Source organism: Tupaia chinensis, unplaced genomic scaffold (assembly GCF_000334495.1).
Source record: "Tupaia chinensis unplaced genomic scaffold, TupChi_1.0 Scaffold143602_1, whole genome shotgun sequence".
NCBI classification, from domain to species: domain Eukaryota; kingdom Metazoa; phylum Chordata; class Mammalia; order Scandentia; family Tupaiidae; genus Tupaia; species Tupaia belangeri.
This window is the reverse complement of record NW_006203448.1, coordinates 1,397,452-1,417,712: the sequence shown is the minus strand read 5'-3', so window position 1 is coordinate 1,417,712 and position 20,261 is coordinate 1,397,452. Positions and strand designations below refer to the sequence as shown.

At 47.2% G+C, this 20,261-nt stretch overlaps 1 protein-coding gene across 1 annotated transcript in view; it reads right to left on the bottom strand.

Moving 5' to 3' along the window:
- DDX31 (DEAD-box helicase 31) overlaps positions 1–20,261 on the bottom strand; it is a gene marked incomplete at its 5' end in the record, with an annotated part of 84,146 nt that overhangs the window by 26,412 nt on the left and 37,473 nt on the right. The window contains 4 exon segments of the mRNA XM_014582456.1: positions 1,412–1,523; positions 8,959–9,040; positions 15,088–15,227; positions 17,463–17,513. Coding sequence (XP_014437942.1) covers positions 1,412–1,523; positions 8,959–9,040; positions 15,088–15,227; positions 17,463–17,513 — 385 coding nt within the window.

The window sequence follows — 20,261 nt, the reverse complement described above, 5'->3', positions numbered from 1 at the left end:
TGGATCCTACAACATAAATAAGACTCATTAGTGGGACCAGCAGGTGGTGTGGTGGTTAAGGCGCTGGACACTCCCACATGGCTAGCCACAGTTCAAGTCCTGGACCTGACAGGTTGCTTTCATACTTTCTTCCTCTCTCTCTCTGTGTCTCCCTCTGGTCAAATTAAATAAAAATTAAATAAATATTTCTTAAAAAAAAAGACTCAGTAGTACACATGACTCAGTCACTAGCAAAGACAACTGCTATAATAAAGTATCAGCAGGCCAGCCAGTTGTGTGGTGGTTAAGGCACTGGCTCCCACATGGTCGATTTCATGGTTTGAATCCCAGACCGAACAGTTTGAAAAACACACCGGGCACATGTGTGTGCATGCCACAAATCCCAAGAGGAGATTGGAGAAGGGACTGTGGTGTGGCATTACCCTGGGGGTTACTTCTCACTTTTCTTCTGTCTCCAGTGAGCACACTTGTCTATGGAAAAAAGAAAAGAAAGAAAGAAAAAGGAAGGAAAGGAAGGAAGGACCAGCCAGTACATGCCCCCACCACTGCTTAAAGGGACTGCTACGTCCACACCTAATGCCTGTGATCCCAGGAGCTGATCAACCCCACAGGGGTCTGAGGAGTAAAGCAGTTACGAACACCCTAGAAACTGGGCTCGCGGGTTATGGCTCTTCCTTGATACTCTCTTCTTTCTTTCGCACCATGAAACATCTCAGTATTCCCAGCCCTTCCTCTTTTCTTTCTTTTCTTTTTTTTGAGTTTGCAAGAAAGAGACAGAGAATGTGAGAAATCACCCCCTGGAGGAAATGGCAACATCACCAGCCCTTCTCCTCCATTCTCCTTTAGGGATTTTGGACACATACGCCCGGTGTGTTTTTGAGCCGCTGGTGATGTTCAACCTGCTGGTCCAGGACTCAAACCCCATGGTCAACTATGTGAGATCCCTCTGCCTTATGCCACTGGCTGTTTGCTTTTACTTTCCTTTCTCATTTCCATTTCTACAACTACTGGGTCGTTGGAAAAGTCATGACACATTTTTGCACAGAAAAACGGAAAAATACATTATGACTTTTCCAACGACCCTGACATGTTGAATCTCTTCTGTCTGGTTGTCAAAGAAAGTAAAAAACAGATCCCCAAGATTCAAGTGGACGATCAATGGGCTAGTCCTGACGTAAGCCAAGGTAAAGCCTCATTAAAGCAAAACATGGGCAAGGTGAAATGAACAGTATCTGTCTAAAGTCTTCCATGCCTGCTTCTAAACCATGCAGAACTATGGAGACTGAAGGTTTTGGCTGGTGAGTAGAGACCCCTGGTTGGCCTCTCAGCTGCTGGTGGTGTGTGTGGGGGAAGGCAGGTAAAGCTGGGGGACAGCACTCTGATGTCACGATCCCCTGAGAACTCCACTGACCTTTCTTTGCCCAGGAGACCCTGCTCTCACTGGAGTGTACATAATCTTCGAACATCGTCTGCAAGACCGTGGCTCGCCGGCGAATTTCCTGGGGGCCAACAGCATGGGATTTCTGGGAGGGTGACAGAAGGATTAAAGGAGAGACAGAGCTACAGTCAGGAATAATGAAGCAGTTTATAATAGATTTAATAACAGTAAAATCACACAGTAACCACCCAGGGGCCAGCAAGGGTAATCCTTTCAATATTACCAGGGAAGAGGAGGGGGCTATGAAGATGTTAAAGTCGAGCGAAGACGTGGGCGGCTTTGTGGGGGCAGAGCAGGTTTATTTACTGACTTGCTTACTTTCCTTCCTGACCTCTTATCACTGACATTCAAAATGAAAGACCATTGGAGACACTCTGGAATTGCCCAAGTCCCATTTAGGCATTTAGACATCACACACATCAGCAGTCTTCAGACCTGCCCTGGGTCTCCTATAAATCCTCCTTCCCCTACACTCATCATTGAAAACGCTGATATTCCTCTTCACGGGCACTCCATAGCGACCTGCCTAAAATTCAGCCTTAGTCACCCCTATCCTTGAATTTCAGAGCATGCTTCCTCAATTCCTGAGAGCCAGAGGGTTCAGATTTCCAGCCTTCCACATTTGTTCCTTTAGCCCACAAGCACTGGGCTGAGTTCCTAAGAGCTGATTAAGGAGTGTCCACACTCAAAGCCAGCCTGCAGCTGTGCAGCGACCCGTCCTCTGTAAGATGTAACACTTCTATCCGCCGCCAGACTCTGCATCAGGAGATGCTAACAGAATATAAAACTTTCCTTTAACAGTCTCCGAGAAAAGACGTTTCCCCCCCCAATATCCTCACTAAAAACTAGGGGATTTTGGTTCCTGAACATTAAGCTCTCTTCTGAATGTGAAAAAAGAGGGTCCAAAAGAACAGTCTCTCCAGGCTGATGAGCCCAACGTGACAAATGGGGTCGCCACTGTAGTGTGCTGAGCCTCGAATGCCACCCGCCGCCCATGGAGGGCCCTAGGGCCAGTCCAACAAGGGAAGCCCTGGCCACGCTTCCTACCCTGGCAGAGGACGGTGCAAGCCCGTGTCTGGCCTCCACCTTTGCAGGCTGACGGAGCAAGAACAAAGGGGAGAGAAGAAAAGCCTCACTCTGCGGTCGCCGTTCATTTCGGTACTAACGGAGACTTCTAACTTCCTGGAAATGCTTCTAGTTCAGTCAAATCATTGCTGCTGCCTGTTTGGGGTGACAGTCTGGCTGAGTGCAGAGCACATGGTTCCCCTAAGGGTTCTATCCGCTAACATGTCAGGAGAAAAGCCACTTAGGAGCTGCGTACCAAAGTGGACATTTGCTATTGTCATTAACAAGGATTTTTTTTACCCTCTTAACTGATGTGAAATGCAAACTTTTTTTTGCTGCCCTCCTTTCGTTAAGCCACCTCAGCAGCACAACTGTCACCTTCCCTGCGTTTTCTTTCTTTTTTTTTTTTAATATGAATGTGAAATTAGCAAGGATGCCCTTTCCCCTGGCGGACAGAATCCTCTGTTATTAAAAAGTAAAGCACTTTAATAATGAAAACTTTTTCCTCTTTTTCCTGTGTTTTAACTGTTTAAAATTAATGAGAAGGGCAGAATGGTTGTCAAAGCGATATTGAAAGCCGGGCAGCCAGGACCGAATAAGCACAAAAATCCCTCTAGAGTGTTAAATAAACAGCGCTCCAGCCCTCTCCGAATCCCTCTGTTGGTTATTGTATACATTCTGTAACAGCTCTCAGAATAGATCTGAGAGCCAGGGAGGCAGAGAGGTTTCAGAATTCCAATAAAGGCCTCAAATTAAAGACAGCCTGGTGCGAATTCCAGGAGAAAATTAAAGAGACCTCAAGCTTAAGTGACAGGTGACTTGCTTCTGTGTCACAACTGTCAGGGGATTTAGTGATAATATGGCAATATATTACAAAGGGCTTTTCTTATTCCCCCCTTTAGGTTTCAAAATGAGGCATCTTTTCTTCCCAACCCCAAAAAAATTACATATATATAATGTTAGTGTGTACACAACTGAGGTACGTAGGAAAATGATAAAACCAGGCTCACATGTTTGAAATGATGAGGCCAATTTTAGTAAAATTTAAGAAAAAGTTAATGGCAGAAAACCTAATATACTTAGGAAAAAGCACATCTTTTCCTCCTCCCTCCCCACTTCCAGGAACACTTTATTTGAAAACTGCCCCTCTTGAGAGTGAATGAGGTGCTTTCAGTTGTCTTCTGGGGAGGACGGTCTAAATTTAAACTGAAGGCAGAGGGCTGTTCTCCAGCCCCAGCTCAGCCCCAGACAGGTAAGGGGCGCCTATAATGAGGGCGGGTCAAAGCCCTGAGGGCACACGCACCCACAGGTCCAGCTCCCACCCTCCACATGCAGACCCAGCACTGGTTAATGAAGCTAACTTGCAACTAGCCAACCGCAGATAGTTTAGAAAAACACGCTTCTGGCTGTTTCCCACATTCAGGTGCCTTTGTCTCTAACTCTACTGATCTGGGAGAGCACACACCATCAAAACAGACGAACGAGAGGCTCTGATCTTACCCCAGCACCTCCCAGCACGCGAAGGGTTCCTCATTAGGGTAAGTCACGGTCACGTGCGAGAGGACAGAAACTGTGCAGGGGTGTGCACACTTGGACGGTGAAATTCACACCTACTGAGAAGTACCAGACGAGTCTGCGATGACGAGGCTGCACTCTATTTGCTGCAAAGCGTCAGGGGTAGCAGCAGTGGGCAACTGTTTTTGTGAGAGTTTCTCTGGGAAGCAGGTGCCTTAATATCACCAGCTTCCAAGGTATTTTAAAGCTAAACGGAAGGTTTTGTTTTAATCACTCTACTGCCAAACTGAGTTTTACCCCTCAGCACCAAGGATCTTCTGAGTGCTTCCCAGGAAGTAGAAAGATCAGATTTATTCTCTTTGTAGGTGGGTGAGCATTCACACACCCAGACACAGCTATATATATTTGATACACCTAAACATGAAATATACATTTTACAGACGCTCCGCACACTCTCTCTGTTTACAGAAGCCCAAAAACGTATGTGCCAAAGGGACACTGGCAGTGGACGCCGTGAGCCTGGGTGAGGGCAGCATGAGGAGCCCGGCTGCGTGGTGGGCTCACACCTCACAGCTGAACCTACAAGTGCACGCCTGGCGCTGGCTCGCGTGCAAGTGGACGGCCAGAACTGACAGCAGCATTTAAGACATATAGTATATATACGTATATTTTAAAGCTATTTGTCATAGGACACGTGTGCTAATTGGAGAGAGATGGAGAGAGGTAAAGTGAGAGATCACCCCCCGGGAGAATGGCCAGGCTGTTATCCACCAGTCTCCTCCTGGGATTTTGGGCATGCACACGCATGTGCCAGGTCTGGGACTCCAACCGCGGCCAGCAATGCTGTAGCCCAGTGCTTTAACCACCACACCACCTGCTGGCCCCCACCTTTATTTTTCATTCAAAATAGAATGAAAAGTTGTATCCAACACCTTGCTTCTTTTTATTTTTTTAAAGAATTACTTAATTTAATTTATTCATTCATTTATTTTAATTAGACCAGAGAGAGAGAAAGTGAGAAAGCAAGCCACCGAGTCTGGGACTGGAACCATGTTCAGCCACGTGGGAATGTCCAGCATCCTAACTACCACGCCACATGCTGGTCCCCTATTCTTTTTAAAAAATAATTATTTTATTTAACTGTACTTATTTAGTTAGTTATTTAAACTTGACCAGAGAGGAACAGAGAGAGTGAGAGAGAAAAAGGAAGCCACCAGGTCCAGGACTTGAACTGTGGTCGGCCACGTGGGAGTCCAGTGCCTCCAACCACAACACCACCCGCGGGCCCCTCTTCTTTTTACTATTGGTATGAATCACTCATATAAAACACTCAGGCTATGTATCTAATAATGAGTAATTTAGCCAATTTAGTTTCATTTTTCTTTCCCTTTGAAAGAAAGTTAAATTTGGTCCAGTAAATCAGGTGGTCTAGAATCTGGTATGCTAGTCTCTAAATTAAGAACCTGGTATGCTAGTCCCTAAGCTAACACGCTGCACCAGGACGAGCATGGCGTCTAGAACCTGGTATGCTAGTCCCTAAGCTAACACGCTGCACCAGGACGAGCGTGGCGTCTAGAACCTGGTATGCTAGTCCCTAAGCTAACACGCTGCACCAGGACGAGCGTGGCGTCTAGAACCTGGTATGCTAGTCCCTAAGCTAACACGCTGCACCAGGACGAGCGTGGCGTCTAGAACCTGGTATGCTAGTCCCTAAGTTAACACGCTGCAGCAGGATGAGTATGAGAGACTAATCGAGCTTGGCATTTTTCCTTTATCAAAGCATTTCATTCATTCCTATCCTTCAAGGCAGGAGCTTTGGGCTGAGATGAGAAGTCTCTGGCCCTAAGAATCACCCCGACCAGAACTGTGGCCCAGAACTGAACCGAGTACCCCATGCCTCGTTCTAAGTCATCTCACAGCGATGCGATGCTGTAGATAGGCACTTGGTTCTCATTTTACAGATGGGAAAACGGAGGCTAGGGAGAAGATAATCTGCCCACAGGGCAGAGCTCCCAGCTGTGAGGCGAGCATTCAGACCTGCCTGTGTCTGCCTCTGGGACCTGCTCTTCCCCGTGATCTTATAAAGGCTCCCAGAGTCTCAAGGCGTCTTCCGAGGCTGGCCTCAAGCCAGGGAAAAGGCTTAAAGAGAAGAATTGCCAGTACAAGGCCACAGAAGGGCAGATGTTAAAAAAATATGACTGTGGCTCAGCTCTTGCTGAAAGAGCAGAGGGAAATGCAGCTGCTCAGCTCCTTCGGCCGCGTCCAGGAGGGGCTTTCTGCTTTCGCAGCCCAGAGCTGTGCAGGCACAACAATGACCGAGCCCCTGGAGAGCACCGATCTGTGCTCAGGGGACAAAGCCTGACACCAAAGCCTGACACCAACGCCGGGCCCCAGAAACAGTATGGATGGGCAAGATTTGATCCAACTTGGGCTATCTCATTTTATAATTTTACTGCTTGCTGCCACTTCTGCAGAGCAGGCAGATGCTCATGTTCCACTTATTACGATACAGCAAAAAGAGGCACTGGGATCCTAGTCACCCAATTAAAGCCTGGGTTCAGGCTTTAATTCCCCACCTGCTACTAACTTACATGACCACGAACACAACGGCAGTAATGAATGCCATTTGTATTGTGTGCTGGACTCAGGGCTTTTCAGGAGCACCTCACACTCTCCAATCTCCTTTGAAGAAAATTACTTTCTCAATTTTATGCATGTAGGAACTGAGGGTTAGAAAGGTCCAGTACTGGGGTGAGCAGGTGGGATAGTGGTTAAGCCTCTGGACTCCCACATGGTCAACTGTGGTCTGAGTCCTGGACCCAGCAGCTTAAAACTCATGTCCGGTGCATGTGCACGAGTGCCTAGAATACTGAGAGGAGAAGGGAATGCAGTGTGGCCATCCCCGCCCCGGGTGGGGTGGTTTCTCACTTTCTCTCTGTCTCTCCAAGCCCATAGCACTCACTGGGCTTTGCACTGTGTGTTTCCTCAAGCACGCCCTCCTGGCCCACAGAGTTCTCCAGGAGCCCTAACGAAGCACCCCAGGGGTAGTCAGGACAATGAAGTCCCACTAGAACTGGTGACAGTGCCAGAAAACCAAAGTGTGTACCAAGACCAAGTTCCTGCTTGGTGACTGGTCAACCCCCTCGATGACAAACAAGTGATAAACAGTCTGAACCCAATACGGCTGCAAGTCCCATAAAGTCTCACGATAAGACTGCTGAGTGACCGAGCTTTTCTTATTCTGAATAATACCATTTACTGCCCAAATTTTACCTATATGATAACAACTTTTACTTAGTTTAGAAAACAAGTAGGGACCACCAGATGGCGTAATGGTTAAGTCGCTGGACTCCCACATAGTTGACTGCGGCACGAGTCCTGGACCCAAAGGCTTAAAACTCGCACTGGGCACATGTGTGTGCATGCCCAAAATCCTGAAAAGACAATGGAGAAGGGATTGTGGCGTGGCCATCCCCCCAGGGGGTAATTTCTGTCTCTCTCTGCCTCTGTGTCTCTGGAAAGCTCATGCGCCCTATAGCAAAAACCTCTCTTAAAAAAAAAATTTAGAGGCTGGCTCCATGGGCTGACGGTTAAGGAAGTGAGATCCCACATGGCTGATTGTGGTTTGAATCCTGGTCCGGGAGCTTAAGAAACATGCCTGGCACATGTGTATGTGTGCCCAATTTTAACATGATGGCAGAATGAAGACAGGACTATGACATGCCCATGCCCCATGGGGGGGTGTTTTCCTCTCTTTCCCGCCAGCAAACTGGGAAACAGAAACAATTTAGTTCTGTATTTACTTGGTTTAGTTGATACGAATGGAGGCAAAGATCGTCTGATTTTAAATCCCAGAGGGCCAACGATCATTAGTGTGCCCTTGTGAAAGTTCACTAACCTCTCCAAGTTACTTTCCTCATTTATACAGTGGGGCAGAATCTCTTAGGATGGTAGGGGATCCTACAGACCCCACCTGGGGGACTGAACAGCACCTCACGTGTACAGAGCTCAGCACAGTCCTGGCCCAGGATACAATCTCAGGTAACACATGCTATGGTTATTTCCTCTCCTTTATTACACACATTTCCTTAGGTACTCTCTGGAATAAGAAAACTTAAGCCGGGATAAGTCAAATCTAGTCCCTGCCTCAGGGAGAATATCGATCCAAATAAGGGCACATATTAAAGCATAAAAGAAACTCTTAAGCTCAATCTATCTGGCTCTGATTTTCCAGTCTATCCTCAGGCATAAGAAAACAAATGTAAAACATTCAAGTAATTAATATTTCATAGACAAAATTATATATAGCAACACCACGCACACGTGCACACACATGTGATATTACAGAGTAATGGGTTGGAGTGGGATGGGGAAATGACTACCTCGCAGGGGTGAAGCCTTAGAAAAAAGGCAGGAAAAGGTGTCTGGGGCTGTCTGCAATTGCTCAGAATCTCCATATGGAACTGCACAGATAAAAATTTTTCTTCTTAATGATCTCAACTTTACTCTTCCTCTGTGGATAGTGCATACACATTAAAAAATGAATGGAGTGAGTGTATCTGAAAGGAGAGACATATTTATTTCTTCCACGCTGTCTTGTCCGGATGGGCCTCGTGGCTCGTCCTTGCTGATGATCTGGAGAGAGACCCACGGCCGAGCGTGTAACACTGCCTCCAGGCTCGCTCTGGCCTACACCTCCTTTCGGGGAGCCTGCTGCCATCTGGCAGACTTCCAGAATGGACTATAGCCCATTAGCTGGATGAGACCAGCAAACCCACCCAGAAGCAAAGAGGAGGAAAAAAGCACGGTTAAGATCTGACTTCCTCTAATGTGCACGATCCTCAAAATACATGTTTCGTTAGACAGAGGAAATGAACCCATACACAAAATCTCCACAGTTTCGCTGGTTGGCAGCAAGCACAATAAATAATACAACTCACCTGGTTTCCCCATTGTCTCCCTTTAAAGCAATCATCCTTCATCAGAACAGACAGAATATCTTCCATCTTAATCTCAGAATGACTGTAAAAGAGAGGGCATAACAACATAAACTTTTTACGCTTTCATAAACACCCAAAACACTAATGTACACAACTGACCTATTTTCAAGCTAATTAAACACAGAGTAGAAATGGTATCTTCACAGGAAAGGGATTATTTCCCTAAACCCTTAGGAATTCAAAAGGAAAGGAACTTCTACATTAGAGGGACAGGTAAGGTCTCACTCCCAACAATGTCCTTCCCTCCTGCATGAATTTAAAATAGTTAACACTGGGCAGCTGGTGTGGTGGTTAAAGGTGCTGGACTCCCAGACGGCTGATAATGGTTTGAGTCCTGGACCTGGTGGCTTCTTTCTCATTCCCTCCAAACCCTTCTGCTCAAATAAAAAAAAAAAAAAAAAAGAAGAAGAAGAAGAAGAGAAGAAGAAAAAAGATAATAAATAAAGTCAAATAAAATAATTCTTCAAAAAAATAGTTAACATTTAGAATTTCCTTTTAGGCGTCATGGCATTATTCCTTAATAAATCTTAAATACTAAACAAGTGGACTTGCTACCTTAACTTGAGCAGAGGTGAGGAAATGAAAAAATTTTTGAGAAACTGTCTTTAGGTTTATATTAAAATTAAAAAAAAAGAAAAAGGCAGACAGACTTGTGGGGTTAGTCCCTCAGCAAAGGGGAAGAAATGGCTGAAGCCCCACCCACAGCACCCTACTGGAATCTCCTCTGACTGATCCTTGCCACTGGAGTCTTCACCACTCACCCTCTTAATCACAGAGGGGCGAGAACACATAATCCCCATTGAACTAGAGCTATGTGCAAACTGCCAAGGCCTGTGAGGCCAGAATCCAGGCCGGAAGCCATCAGGAGCCAGAACCAACTGGATCTGCTCCTGATGGAGTTAGGGCCCCAGCACTGGAATGTGGGAAGTAGCTTAGTATAGTACAGGAGGGAGGAAATAGGAGCTGCTGAAAAGATACTTCCTGGAGAGAAAGGGGAAGGAAAGAGGAGTTCTGGGAGAGAAAAACAGATCATAAAAAAAGACAAATGATTTTGTTGTATGTTTTTTTTTTTCTTTTTTGAAAATGTAACAGCAAATTAAAACATGAATGGCAACCTCTTATGTGGGAGAAGACAATTCTCCCTCGTCCCCCAAAGGTTACTCTGACAGGGCTATGAATGAAAACATCACGCCTGACAGCAATTTACCTGAGATGTGTCATCTACTCCCTGAGCACCCCAGCCCCCACCCTCAGCACCCTCTGCTGCCAGCGCGCACAGCCCGATGGAGAAGTCTTCTTACAGCAGCGAGTCGATCGGAGGTGGCAGAGCAGGTACTGCAAGGGTAGGAGTGGAGAGGATGCCCAGGATTTGCCGTGAAAGCGATTTTTCCGATGAGAAAAAATGTATGGCTACTGCACTGCCTCTTCTGTACGCCCAGAACCCTGGAGGACGGAAACTGCCCAATCCTATCTTTTTCTTTATCTGATTTGTCAACCCTTGCTTGAGGAAAAGATGTCAATACAAAAGTAAAAGAAACATAAGCACATAAGAGTCAAATCTTGAATCAGGGAGAGAAAGAAAAAAGGGATAATACAATGCATAGCCATGGACACGAGGCAAGCTGGCCACACAGGGCAGGTCTCCCAGGGGTGGGGCCACGCTCCCGCCAGGACCACAGGCCCTGAGTGAGCAGGAGCTGGGACCAGGTGATTTACAGTTTCAAAGGGCCTTCCTCCCAAGAAGCGTTGCTTCTTAGAATAGGAACAAAGCAAATCTACTATGATTATTTACGGTTCTATCAACAGATCGGAATCACCCCACCTTGCTATGAAAAGAGATGGAGAAATAAATAAATTCAGAGAACTGTCTTATGCTTGATCTAAGAAATACACGTTTTGATGAAGCATTTACATTTTAATAAACCAATGATGACTCTCATTAGAAACACATTTAAAGGGGAAGTGGAAAAAGTTAAAAAGTTGGCAAATATGAAGAAGTCAGAAAGATGCAGAAGCCAAGTTCTGAGCTCTCAGGCAGAGGGGCAGCGCTGCAGCAGCCCGCTACACTGCGCCGTCGGGCAGGTGGGATGTGCTGCAACGGCCTTTGCTGCCGGACATTGGCCTGCGTTTCTGGATCTTCTCTGTAGCCCATCAGCTGTCCTGGTATCTCACCCCCTGGCTTGCACATTCTCAGGCATGAAGCATACAAGCACTTCTTTTTCTTTTTCTCTTTTTGATAACTACTTTTATTTATTTTTTTTAATTTGACCAGAGAGAGACAGAGTTGGGGGGGGCAGTGAGAAAGCAAGTCACCAGGCCTGGGACTCAAACCCGTCGGCCAGGTGGGAGTCCAGCATCCTTAACCACCACATCACCTGCTGGCCCCTCTTCTTTCTTTTAAAAACATTTCGGAGTGTTCTTGGATTCCCAAAATGCCCAAGTCTGCATCTTCCCCCTGTGCACCTTTTATCGTCTCATTCGATTTTCCTTTTTGTAGCACGTCAAAGAAACAGTCTGCATGGCTACCGGACAGCCTCTCCTCTCCGGGAACAGAAACTGTAACGCACAGCTCAGCCACGCTGACCCAGTTCTGGATCTGTCTGGCCCATGAGGCAGCTGTGGCCCGGGCCCAGGCCTTCAGCAGGTGAGTTTTCGGCACAGACTTGGGCAAGGCATTCAGGACTCTTCGCTCCTCACATCTCATCCACTACCCAACCTCTATTTTCCCCACGAGGACCCGAGCATGTCCCTGGCATGGGGTATCATGCCCTGTTGCCCTGCCTCCCTCTTCCTCCCAGGCCTGGCCCAGCATCAGTGAGGCCGAGCTGCCGCCTCCTCATCGTGAGCAGGGTTCAGCCTCCCCCAAGCGCCAGTGTTTCTAGACGAGATGGTCACAGAGGACGGCATGCTGGTCACATCTTTACAGTATAGCTGGCTCACGAATGACTCACATCTGTGCTCAGTGTCCTCTCTCTTCAGTTTTAGGTTCATATTGGAACTCTGCACAGCAATCAACCCGAATGTGTTTATAAAAGAAAAAATATTCTTAAAATAATTATTTAATTTTATTTATTCATTTATTTTAATTTGACCAGGGAGAGACAGAGAGAGAGAGAGAGATAAAGAGAAAGAGGGAAAGTGAGAAAGCAAGCTGCCAGGTCCGGGACTCGACCCATGGTCAGCCATGTGGGAATGTCCAGCGCCTTAACCACCATGCTACCTGCTGGTCCCAAGGAAATAGTTTTTCAAAAACTTATTTAATTTTGGCCATAGGGCACGTGTGCTTGCCAGAGAGAGAAAGTGAAAAAGAGTTCTGGGAGATGACCACACTGCAATCCCTTCTCCTCCTCTTCCTCTTGGGATTTTGGACACACATGTACACATACCAGGCATTTTCTCTAAAGCCACTGGGCTCTGGAATTTGAACTGTGCAATTGGCCACATGGGGTCCATCAGCCTTAACCACACCACTGGCTAGCCCAGTAAAAGAAAAATGTAAAAAGCAGAGAGAGAGAGAGGCATCTATGCTGTCAGCTCAGACAACTGTCTGACTTCGACTGCTGCTGCTTGTCTCTTGGAGAGAGGTCGTCTCAGGGAGCAGGTATGGGGCAGCTGTGCTAGAGAGAAGCGGGGGAGTGCGAGTCCATGGGTTAGGATGGCAGCAGGACATGAAGCTGTGGGGCAGGCGACAGGCTGCAGAGAGGCAGTGAATAAATCTCCCACTGTGGGACCACAACACGAGAATGAGAAGCACTTCCAGGAAGCACACATGTTCCTGTGACAGACCACAAGAGCAACAGTTGCTGTGACGGGCTCTGTCAACGCCTTGCATTTCTGGAGTACACCTGCCTGGATGGGTGTTGGCCCGGATGCCAGAAAGGCTGGACAGAGAAGTACCAGCCAGCCTCAGGTCCCAGGGAACACAGAAGCCACGGGAGAACCAGCTCTGGGTAAAAACAAATGACTGATCAATCTGCAGGAGATTTCTTTCAGAAGTAAGATAATAAGTGCACAAGTTTCCGAGACAACCATGCCTTCAACTGACAGGCTGTAGTAATAAAAGGAATGAATTAAATAAAAGCAAAACTCAAGCTATCTTTACGTTGGTTCTCCTAAAACCATTGCCAGGAGCAGATTCCTGCCTCTTGCAACACTGAAGGCACCAGATGCATTATAGAAGCTAGTTAAGTTCGGTCACAGAAAATAAAAAAAATTAGGGACCAGCAGTTGGCGTAATGGTTATGTCACTGGACTCCCACATAGTGGACTGCAGTTGAAGTCCCAAACCCAGTGGTTTAAACTTATGCCGGGTGCATGTATGTACGCGCCCAAGATCCTGAGAGGAGAATGGAGAAGGGATTGCAGCATGGCCATCCCTCCTTGGGGGTGATTTCTCGCTTTGTGTCTCTCTGTCTTTCTGGTAAGCACACATACCCTATAGCAAAAGCCTCTCAAAAAAATGTTATTTAACTTAACTTATCCACTTATTAATTAATTTTAATTTGACCAGAGAGGGATAGAATAAGAAAGAGAGATAAAGTGAGAAAGCACATAGCCAGGCCCAGGACTTGAACTGTGGTTGGCCATGCCACCTGCTGGCTCCCAGGTACATTTTCTTTCTTTCTTTTGAGAGTTTTTTTGCTATAGGGCATGTGTACTCGCCAGAAAGAGAGAGACAGACAGAAAGTGAGAAATCACCTCCTAGGGGTGATGGTCACGCTGCAATCCTTTCTCCTCTATTCTCCTCTTGGGATCTTGGGCACGCATGCACACACACCTGGCATGAGTTTAAGCCACCGGGTCCAGGACTCAAACCGTGGTCGGCTACAGGGGAGTCCAGTGACATAGCCATTGTGCCAACTGCTGGTCCCTGCCCAGGTGCATTTTCTAAAAAGCCTTGGTCCATAGTGTTCACACTAACCATGCTGAACGTGTTCTGAGGCCTTGTTACAGTGAAGGGAGAGTTAGTTCTGCAGGGTGAGAAACACAGCAGGGACTGCTTGGGGGTCACACACAGTTCTTGCAGGTGGCTGGCCTGTACCTGGTCTTGCAGCCTGCCCAGACCACATCCCCAAGCCACCTGCCTGGACTTCTCAGCTTAGGTATAAAATGTGACGATTTTCCAGGTCTGTACTTTACACACACAAATCTCTTATCGTTCTACTGATGTTGTATAAAAAGCATAAGTTGGACGAGGGGAAAACAGGAGCTGATGTTAGCAGCACAGCTGACAGGTCGCTCACAGCAGCCTTCACGGCCTGTCCGTGGCGTGTGCCTGTCCACACATCCTGAGAAACACCTGACTCTGCCTGTGCTCCTCAAGTCTCGTTACCCATCACCGTGCCAGGTCTGAGTAGAAGAAACTCTTTCAAGTAAATCAGTGACAGAAACTACCTGCCTTCAGAAGTCCATTATTAGATACTGTTAGTTCAGATGCCAGAGATTTCATGGAAAACAGAACAAACCCACTTCTAAAGCCCCAGGAAATTCAGTAAATTATCGTGCACCAGCTCCCCGGCTCTCCAAGCCAGTCTGTCAGGCCAGGCTCTGCTCGGGGGAACGCAAGGAGCCGAATTAACCACGAACGCACAAATGGCGGCCAGAAAGTCCCCATGCAAAAGTGCGGTGCATATTTCAACTGCCCTGGAATCACGTTCCCGGGGGGCTTTCTCATGGAGGAGAGGAAACGGGCGATGAGCTAAAAGCATTATTTTCTTTTTTAAAAACAAACACCTTTGAAGACACAAATCATTAATTGGAAGAAGTGAAAAATATGACTTAAAAAAGGTCTTCAAGGAGTTGGCTGCTGATTTCTGAGAGAAACTAAACTCTAAAAGAAAAACCAAGTGCAACAGATCGTCCTCTGACTTAGCCTGGCAATGCAATGAAAATTGTCATGGGCTGATGGTATTAAGGGTTTTAGTTTTTGCCACTGGCTATTCTGGGGCTCATTTAGGGATCACAAGGGTTAATGGCTCTCCGTCAGCTTACAAGGCCCATCCACTGTAAAAAGTGACAGGAAGTTAATTAGGTGAGATCGGCTGAAACCCGTTCAGGTTTCTGACTCACTTGATTTTGTGAGAAGCCAACGAGTTGACATATTCTGCCTCCGAAGGAGCCAAGATGAGCAGGCTGCTCCCATGGCAGCCAATCCGGGCGGTTCTTCCAATCCTGTGGATGTACTCTGCGGGTGAAGATGGAGCGTTGTACTAAAAAGGGTAACAAAAATGAAGGCATTCATAGATCAAGGGATTGCCATTAATTGGAAGTGCAATACCCCTCACCTGCCTCCAGGTATCCCAAGAATGAAATCCTGGTGCTATGGTTACCCTAACACATCACACAGGGAAGTCGCTCAACCCTGAAACTCCTGGCTTCACTGGAAATCACAAGGCTCCGACACACAAACGTGAACGGTGGCCAAGTTTCAGAGACGAGACATCTTCTCGTCCCACTATCTCCTTTTTAATTTTATTTCTCCACAGGTCTCTTCATTTTCCTATTTGCATCTTTTCACGGAGGTGACTGTGCAAGGTGAAAATGTAGGCAGGTGGGGTATATTTCTCCAGGATGACCACATGACCTTGGCCTACTTCCTTGGTAGACAAGAGCAGCAGGGAGGAGGCAGCAGAGGACATTGGATGTTGGAAGAGTGCAGGGGGCTGGATACTCTGCTGCCTGGCCACCAAGGACAGGCCCCACCGTTTTGCTCCAGCTCCACTCAGTCCCCTTCAGGTGGAGGGCAGGGCACGGAGGGGCAGGTTCCCTGCAGGTGGAACGTAGTTCTTCTCCTGGCTCAGGGAAAAGGGCAGCAGAATGCACTATGCAGAGCATTTCAGGCTATCTTTGGCAACCATTCTGTCATCATTAAAGCTATATGTACTACGGGGAGGCCAGGTCCATTAAACTCATCAGTTTTCACAATGTAAGAAGGCTTTACATGATCAATTTTGTGCACCTGGCCTCCCATGCACTGAAATTATCTTTGCCTTCTCTCCGATTCATGCTCTGGCCAGCAGGAAGGAAGACCCGCTGCCTCTAGTCCAAGAGTGATCATCTATGGTGAGCAGATCAGGTGTCCTAACCAGTGACAGGCATGCAATTCTACTAAAAGGTGAATAAGCTAAGACTCACGTAAACAGAGCATGTGTCCCCGGGCCCTACACAGGATGCTGAAAATACTGTTCTGCAGACTAATGACACAAACAAACAAACAAACAAATAAACCCAACACCACTGGATTCCAGTACCAGCACTTGAACCCTCTGGCCAAGTGTCCAAGGCTAGAGGTGGGTCTAAGCTGTGGTCAGGGACTGGAATGTCTCTGCAAGTCATGCACATGGGCGGCTCTCAGGATGCCGAGCCACCTCCTTTAGGGTGCCACATGGCCTCCCAAGGGCCCAGGAAAGTCCCTTATTTTCAGACTGTCGAAACTTTGTTTTGTGACATCAATCAGTCCAGGAGCAGGAAAGTGTGCCCCCTCCCTCCAGGGGCTGCACTTCAGGCTGTTTTGCTTCAGTGGCTGGGTGGGCTGGGCTAAGGAATGATGTCAGAATAACTGAGCAGATAAGGCTGGCTGCTGCCTGGTTACCAGGGCAACACCCAAGAGGGTAATAGTAATTATTCTACTTATAGCCAATGCATCTCTCGTGATCATATATTCCTGCCTCAAGCTCACATCTTAACAACTAAAAAATTACCTGAACGATCCACGTGACTTGAGGGAGATCTAAGCCCCGAGCTGCAACATCCTTCAAAACAGAAAGGAATATGGCTTAGGATTGAGTTTCCAAACCTTCTTCAGATCGTGGATGTTTCATAACCTGATGCAAACCCTAAGCCCCTAAGCCCCAAACCCAGGCATGCACACACAGGTCTGCATACATACACCCTTACTCTACAATTCTGCATGTAACCACAGAGGGCTCAAGGACTCGCTGAGGTCCATCTGGGGTTAAAGATTCTGTTTTAGGAGCAAGTTCTACAGAACCCGTTGGTGAGGTAGTCACAACCGACTTTGCCGAAAGAACGTGATCTGCAGACTGGCCCACAGACATCCACAGCTGTGTCATGGAAGATTCTGAACACTTCTGGCATGTTTGCTACTTGACACTGTATCTGGAAAACCACTTTATGAAAAATGGCCATGCTCAGCCTATACTCGTAGCACCGCTAGCAATTCGGCTTCAAGGTGAGCTTCCAGAGCATCACCCTGCAAGACGTGCACTGTGGTGAGTTGCAAGGTAGTCATCGAGGACTCTTGTGGCTGGGTGGGCTGGGCTAAGGAATGATGTCAGAATAACTGAGCAGATAAGGCTGGCTGCTGCCTGGTTACCAGGGCAACACCCAAGAGGGTAATAGTAATTATTCTACTTATAGCCAATGCATCTCTCGTGATCATATATTCCTGCCTCAAGCTCACATCTTAACAACTAAAAAATTACCTGAACGATCCACGTGACTTGAGGGAGATCTAAGCCCCGAGCTGCAACATCCTTCAAAACAGAAAGGAATATGGCTTAGGATTGAGTTTCCAAACCTTCTTCAGATCGTGGATGTTTCATAACCTGATGCAAACCCTAAGCCCCTAAGCCCCAAACCCAGGCATGCACACACAGGTCTGCATACATACACCCTTACTCTACAATTCTGCATGTAACCACAGAGGGCTCAAGGACTCGCTGAGGTCCATCTGGGGTTAAAGATTCTGTTTTAGGAGCAAGTTCTACAGAACCCGTTGGTGAGGTAGTCACAACCGACTTTGCCGAAAGAACGTGATCTGCAGACTGGCCCACAGACATCCACAGCTGTGTCATGGAAGATTCTGAACACTTCTGGCATGTTTGCTACTTGACACTGTATCTGGAAAACCACTTTATGAAAAATGGCCATGTTCAGCCTATACTCGTAGCACCGCTAGCAATTCGGCTTCAAGGTGAGCTTCCAGAGAGCATCACCCTGCAAGACGTGCACTGTGGTGAGTTGCAAGGTAGTCATCGAGGACTCTTGCCCATTAGCCCCGGAGAGCAGAAAGGATCAAGTAATGCCCTGTCCTTCCTGAGAGCTAAATCAGAATGCAGGCCAAACCTGTTCATCATGTCAGAGACTTAACTAGAGGTGGAAAACTGCAAAAGCAATGGAGACGCATTTTTCCTCGACTGGCCACCACTCAAAGAGGAAAAACTCTGCTCTCTAGTCTCTCGCCTTTCAGAGACTAGAAAATGGGAATGTCCCAGTCTTCAGCCACGAAGCTGCACGCAGTGCCCATCTTCAGCATGTTTAAGCTGTCATACGAATACCCCCAGATGACATTTGTCAAGCATTCCCAGACCACAGTGCTCATACCTGCATTATCTTCACCGACCCTCAAAACAACTGTTATGCCCACTGGACAGATGAAGAAACCAATGTTTGAGAGGTTATAAAACTTGCCCAAGGACACAAAGTTAAGTGGAAGTGACCCTCAAATCCAGATCTGCTTTACTTTTCCAAGGCCTTAGCATCTGACATTGCATTCCATCAAACATGCCATGGGGCCAGGCAGTGCTGCAGCTAAGACATGACCCTGCAAGGCTGACCTACATGAGTTGGCTCTTTGTTTGCATCCGGAGACCTCCCAGAGGTAACTGGGTACGTGCATGCCATGATCCAGGGCTGGTTGGGGATGGGGGTGGATCGCGGCATTGGGAACCCACTGAGGGTGTGCTCTCTCTTGCTCATGGAAGAGATGAATGAACTTTAAAAAAGGAATATGGCTTAGGATTGAGTTTCCAAACCTTCTTCAGATCGTGGATGTTTCATAACCTGATGCAAACCCTAAGCCCCTAAGCCCCAAACCCAGGCATGCACACACAGGTCTGCATACATACACCCTTACTCTACAATTCTGCATGTAACCACAGAGGGCTCAAGGACTCGCTGAGGTCCATCTGGGGTTAAAGATTCTGTTTTAGGAGCAAGTTCTACAGAACCCGTTGGTGAGGTAGTCACAACCGACTTTGCCGAAAGAACGTGATCTGCAGACTGGCCCACAGACATCCACAGCTGTGTCATGGAAGATTCTGAACACTTCTGGCATGTTTGCTACTTGACACTGTATCTGGAAAACCACTTTATGAAAAATGGCCATGTTCAGCCTATACTCGTAGCACCGCTAGCAATTCGGCTTCAAGGTGAGCTTCCAGAGCATCACCCTGCAAGACGTGCACTGTGGTGAGTTGCAAGGTAGTCATCGAGGACTCTTGCCCATTAGCCCCGGAGAGCAGAAAGGATCAAGTAATGCCCTGTCCTTCCTGAGAGCTAAATCAGAATGCAGGCCAAACCTGTTCATCATGTCAGAGACTTAACTAGAGGTGGAAAACTGCAAAAGCAATGGAGACGCATTTTTCCTCGACTGGCCACCACTCAAAGAGGAAAAACTCTGCTCTCTAGTCTCTCGCCTTTCAGAGACTAGAAAATGGGAATGTCCCAGTCTTCAGCCACGAAGCTGCACGCAGTGCCCATCTTCAGCATGTTTAAGCTGTCATACGAATACCCCCAGATGACATTTGTCAAGCATTCCCAGACCACAGTGCTCATACCTGCATTATCTTCACCGACCCTCAAAACAACTGTTATGCCCACTGGACAGATGAAGAAACCAATGTTTGAGAGGTTATAAAACTTGCCCAAGGACACAAAGTTAAGTGGAAGTGACCCTCAAATCCAGATCTGCTTTACTTTTCCAAGGCCTTAGCATCTGACATTGCATTCCATCAAACATGCCATGGGGCCAGGCAGTGCTGCAGCTAAGACATGACCCTGCAAGGCTGACCTACATGAGTTGGCTCTTTGTTTGCATCCGGAGACCTCCCAGAGGTAACTGGGTACGTGCATGCCATGATCCAGGGCTGGTTGGGGATGGGGGTGGATCGCGGCATTGGGAACCCACTGAGGGTGTGCTCTCTCTTGCTCATGGAAGAGATGAATGAACTTTAAAAAACAAACAAACAAACAAAAAAAACCCAAAAGCTATGTGCTCCATATACTGTTGATGGGAGTGCAAAAGATACAAGGTCCAATGCCATAAAATTTGGTGACTATCTAACAAAATCACCATGCACTTGACCTCTGACCCAAAGCAATCTCACTTCTAGAAACCTACCCAAGGAAACACTGGTGAAAAGCAAAACAATACTGCATGAGGCTGTTCATTTCAGCACTGTATACAATCACAGATCTGAAAAAAGCCCCACTACCCAGCA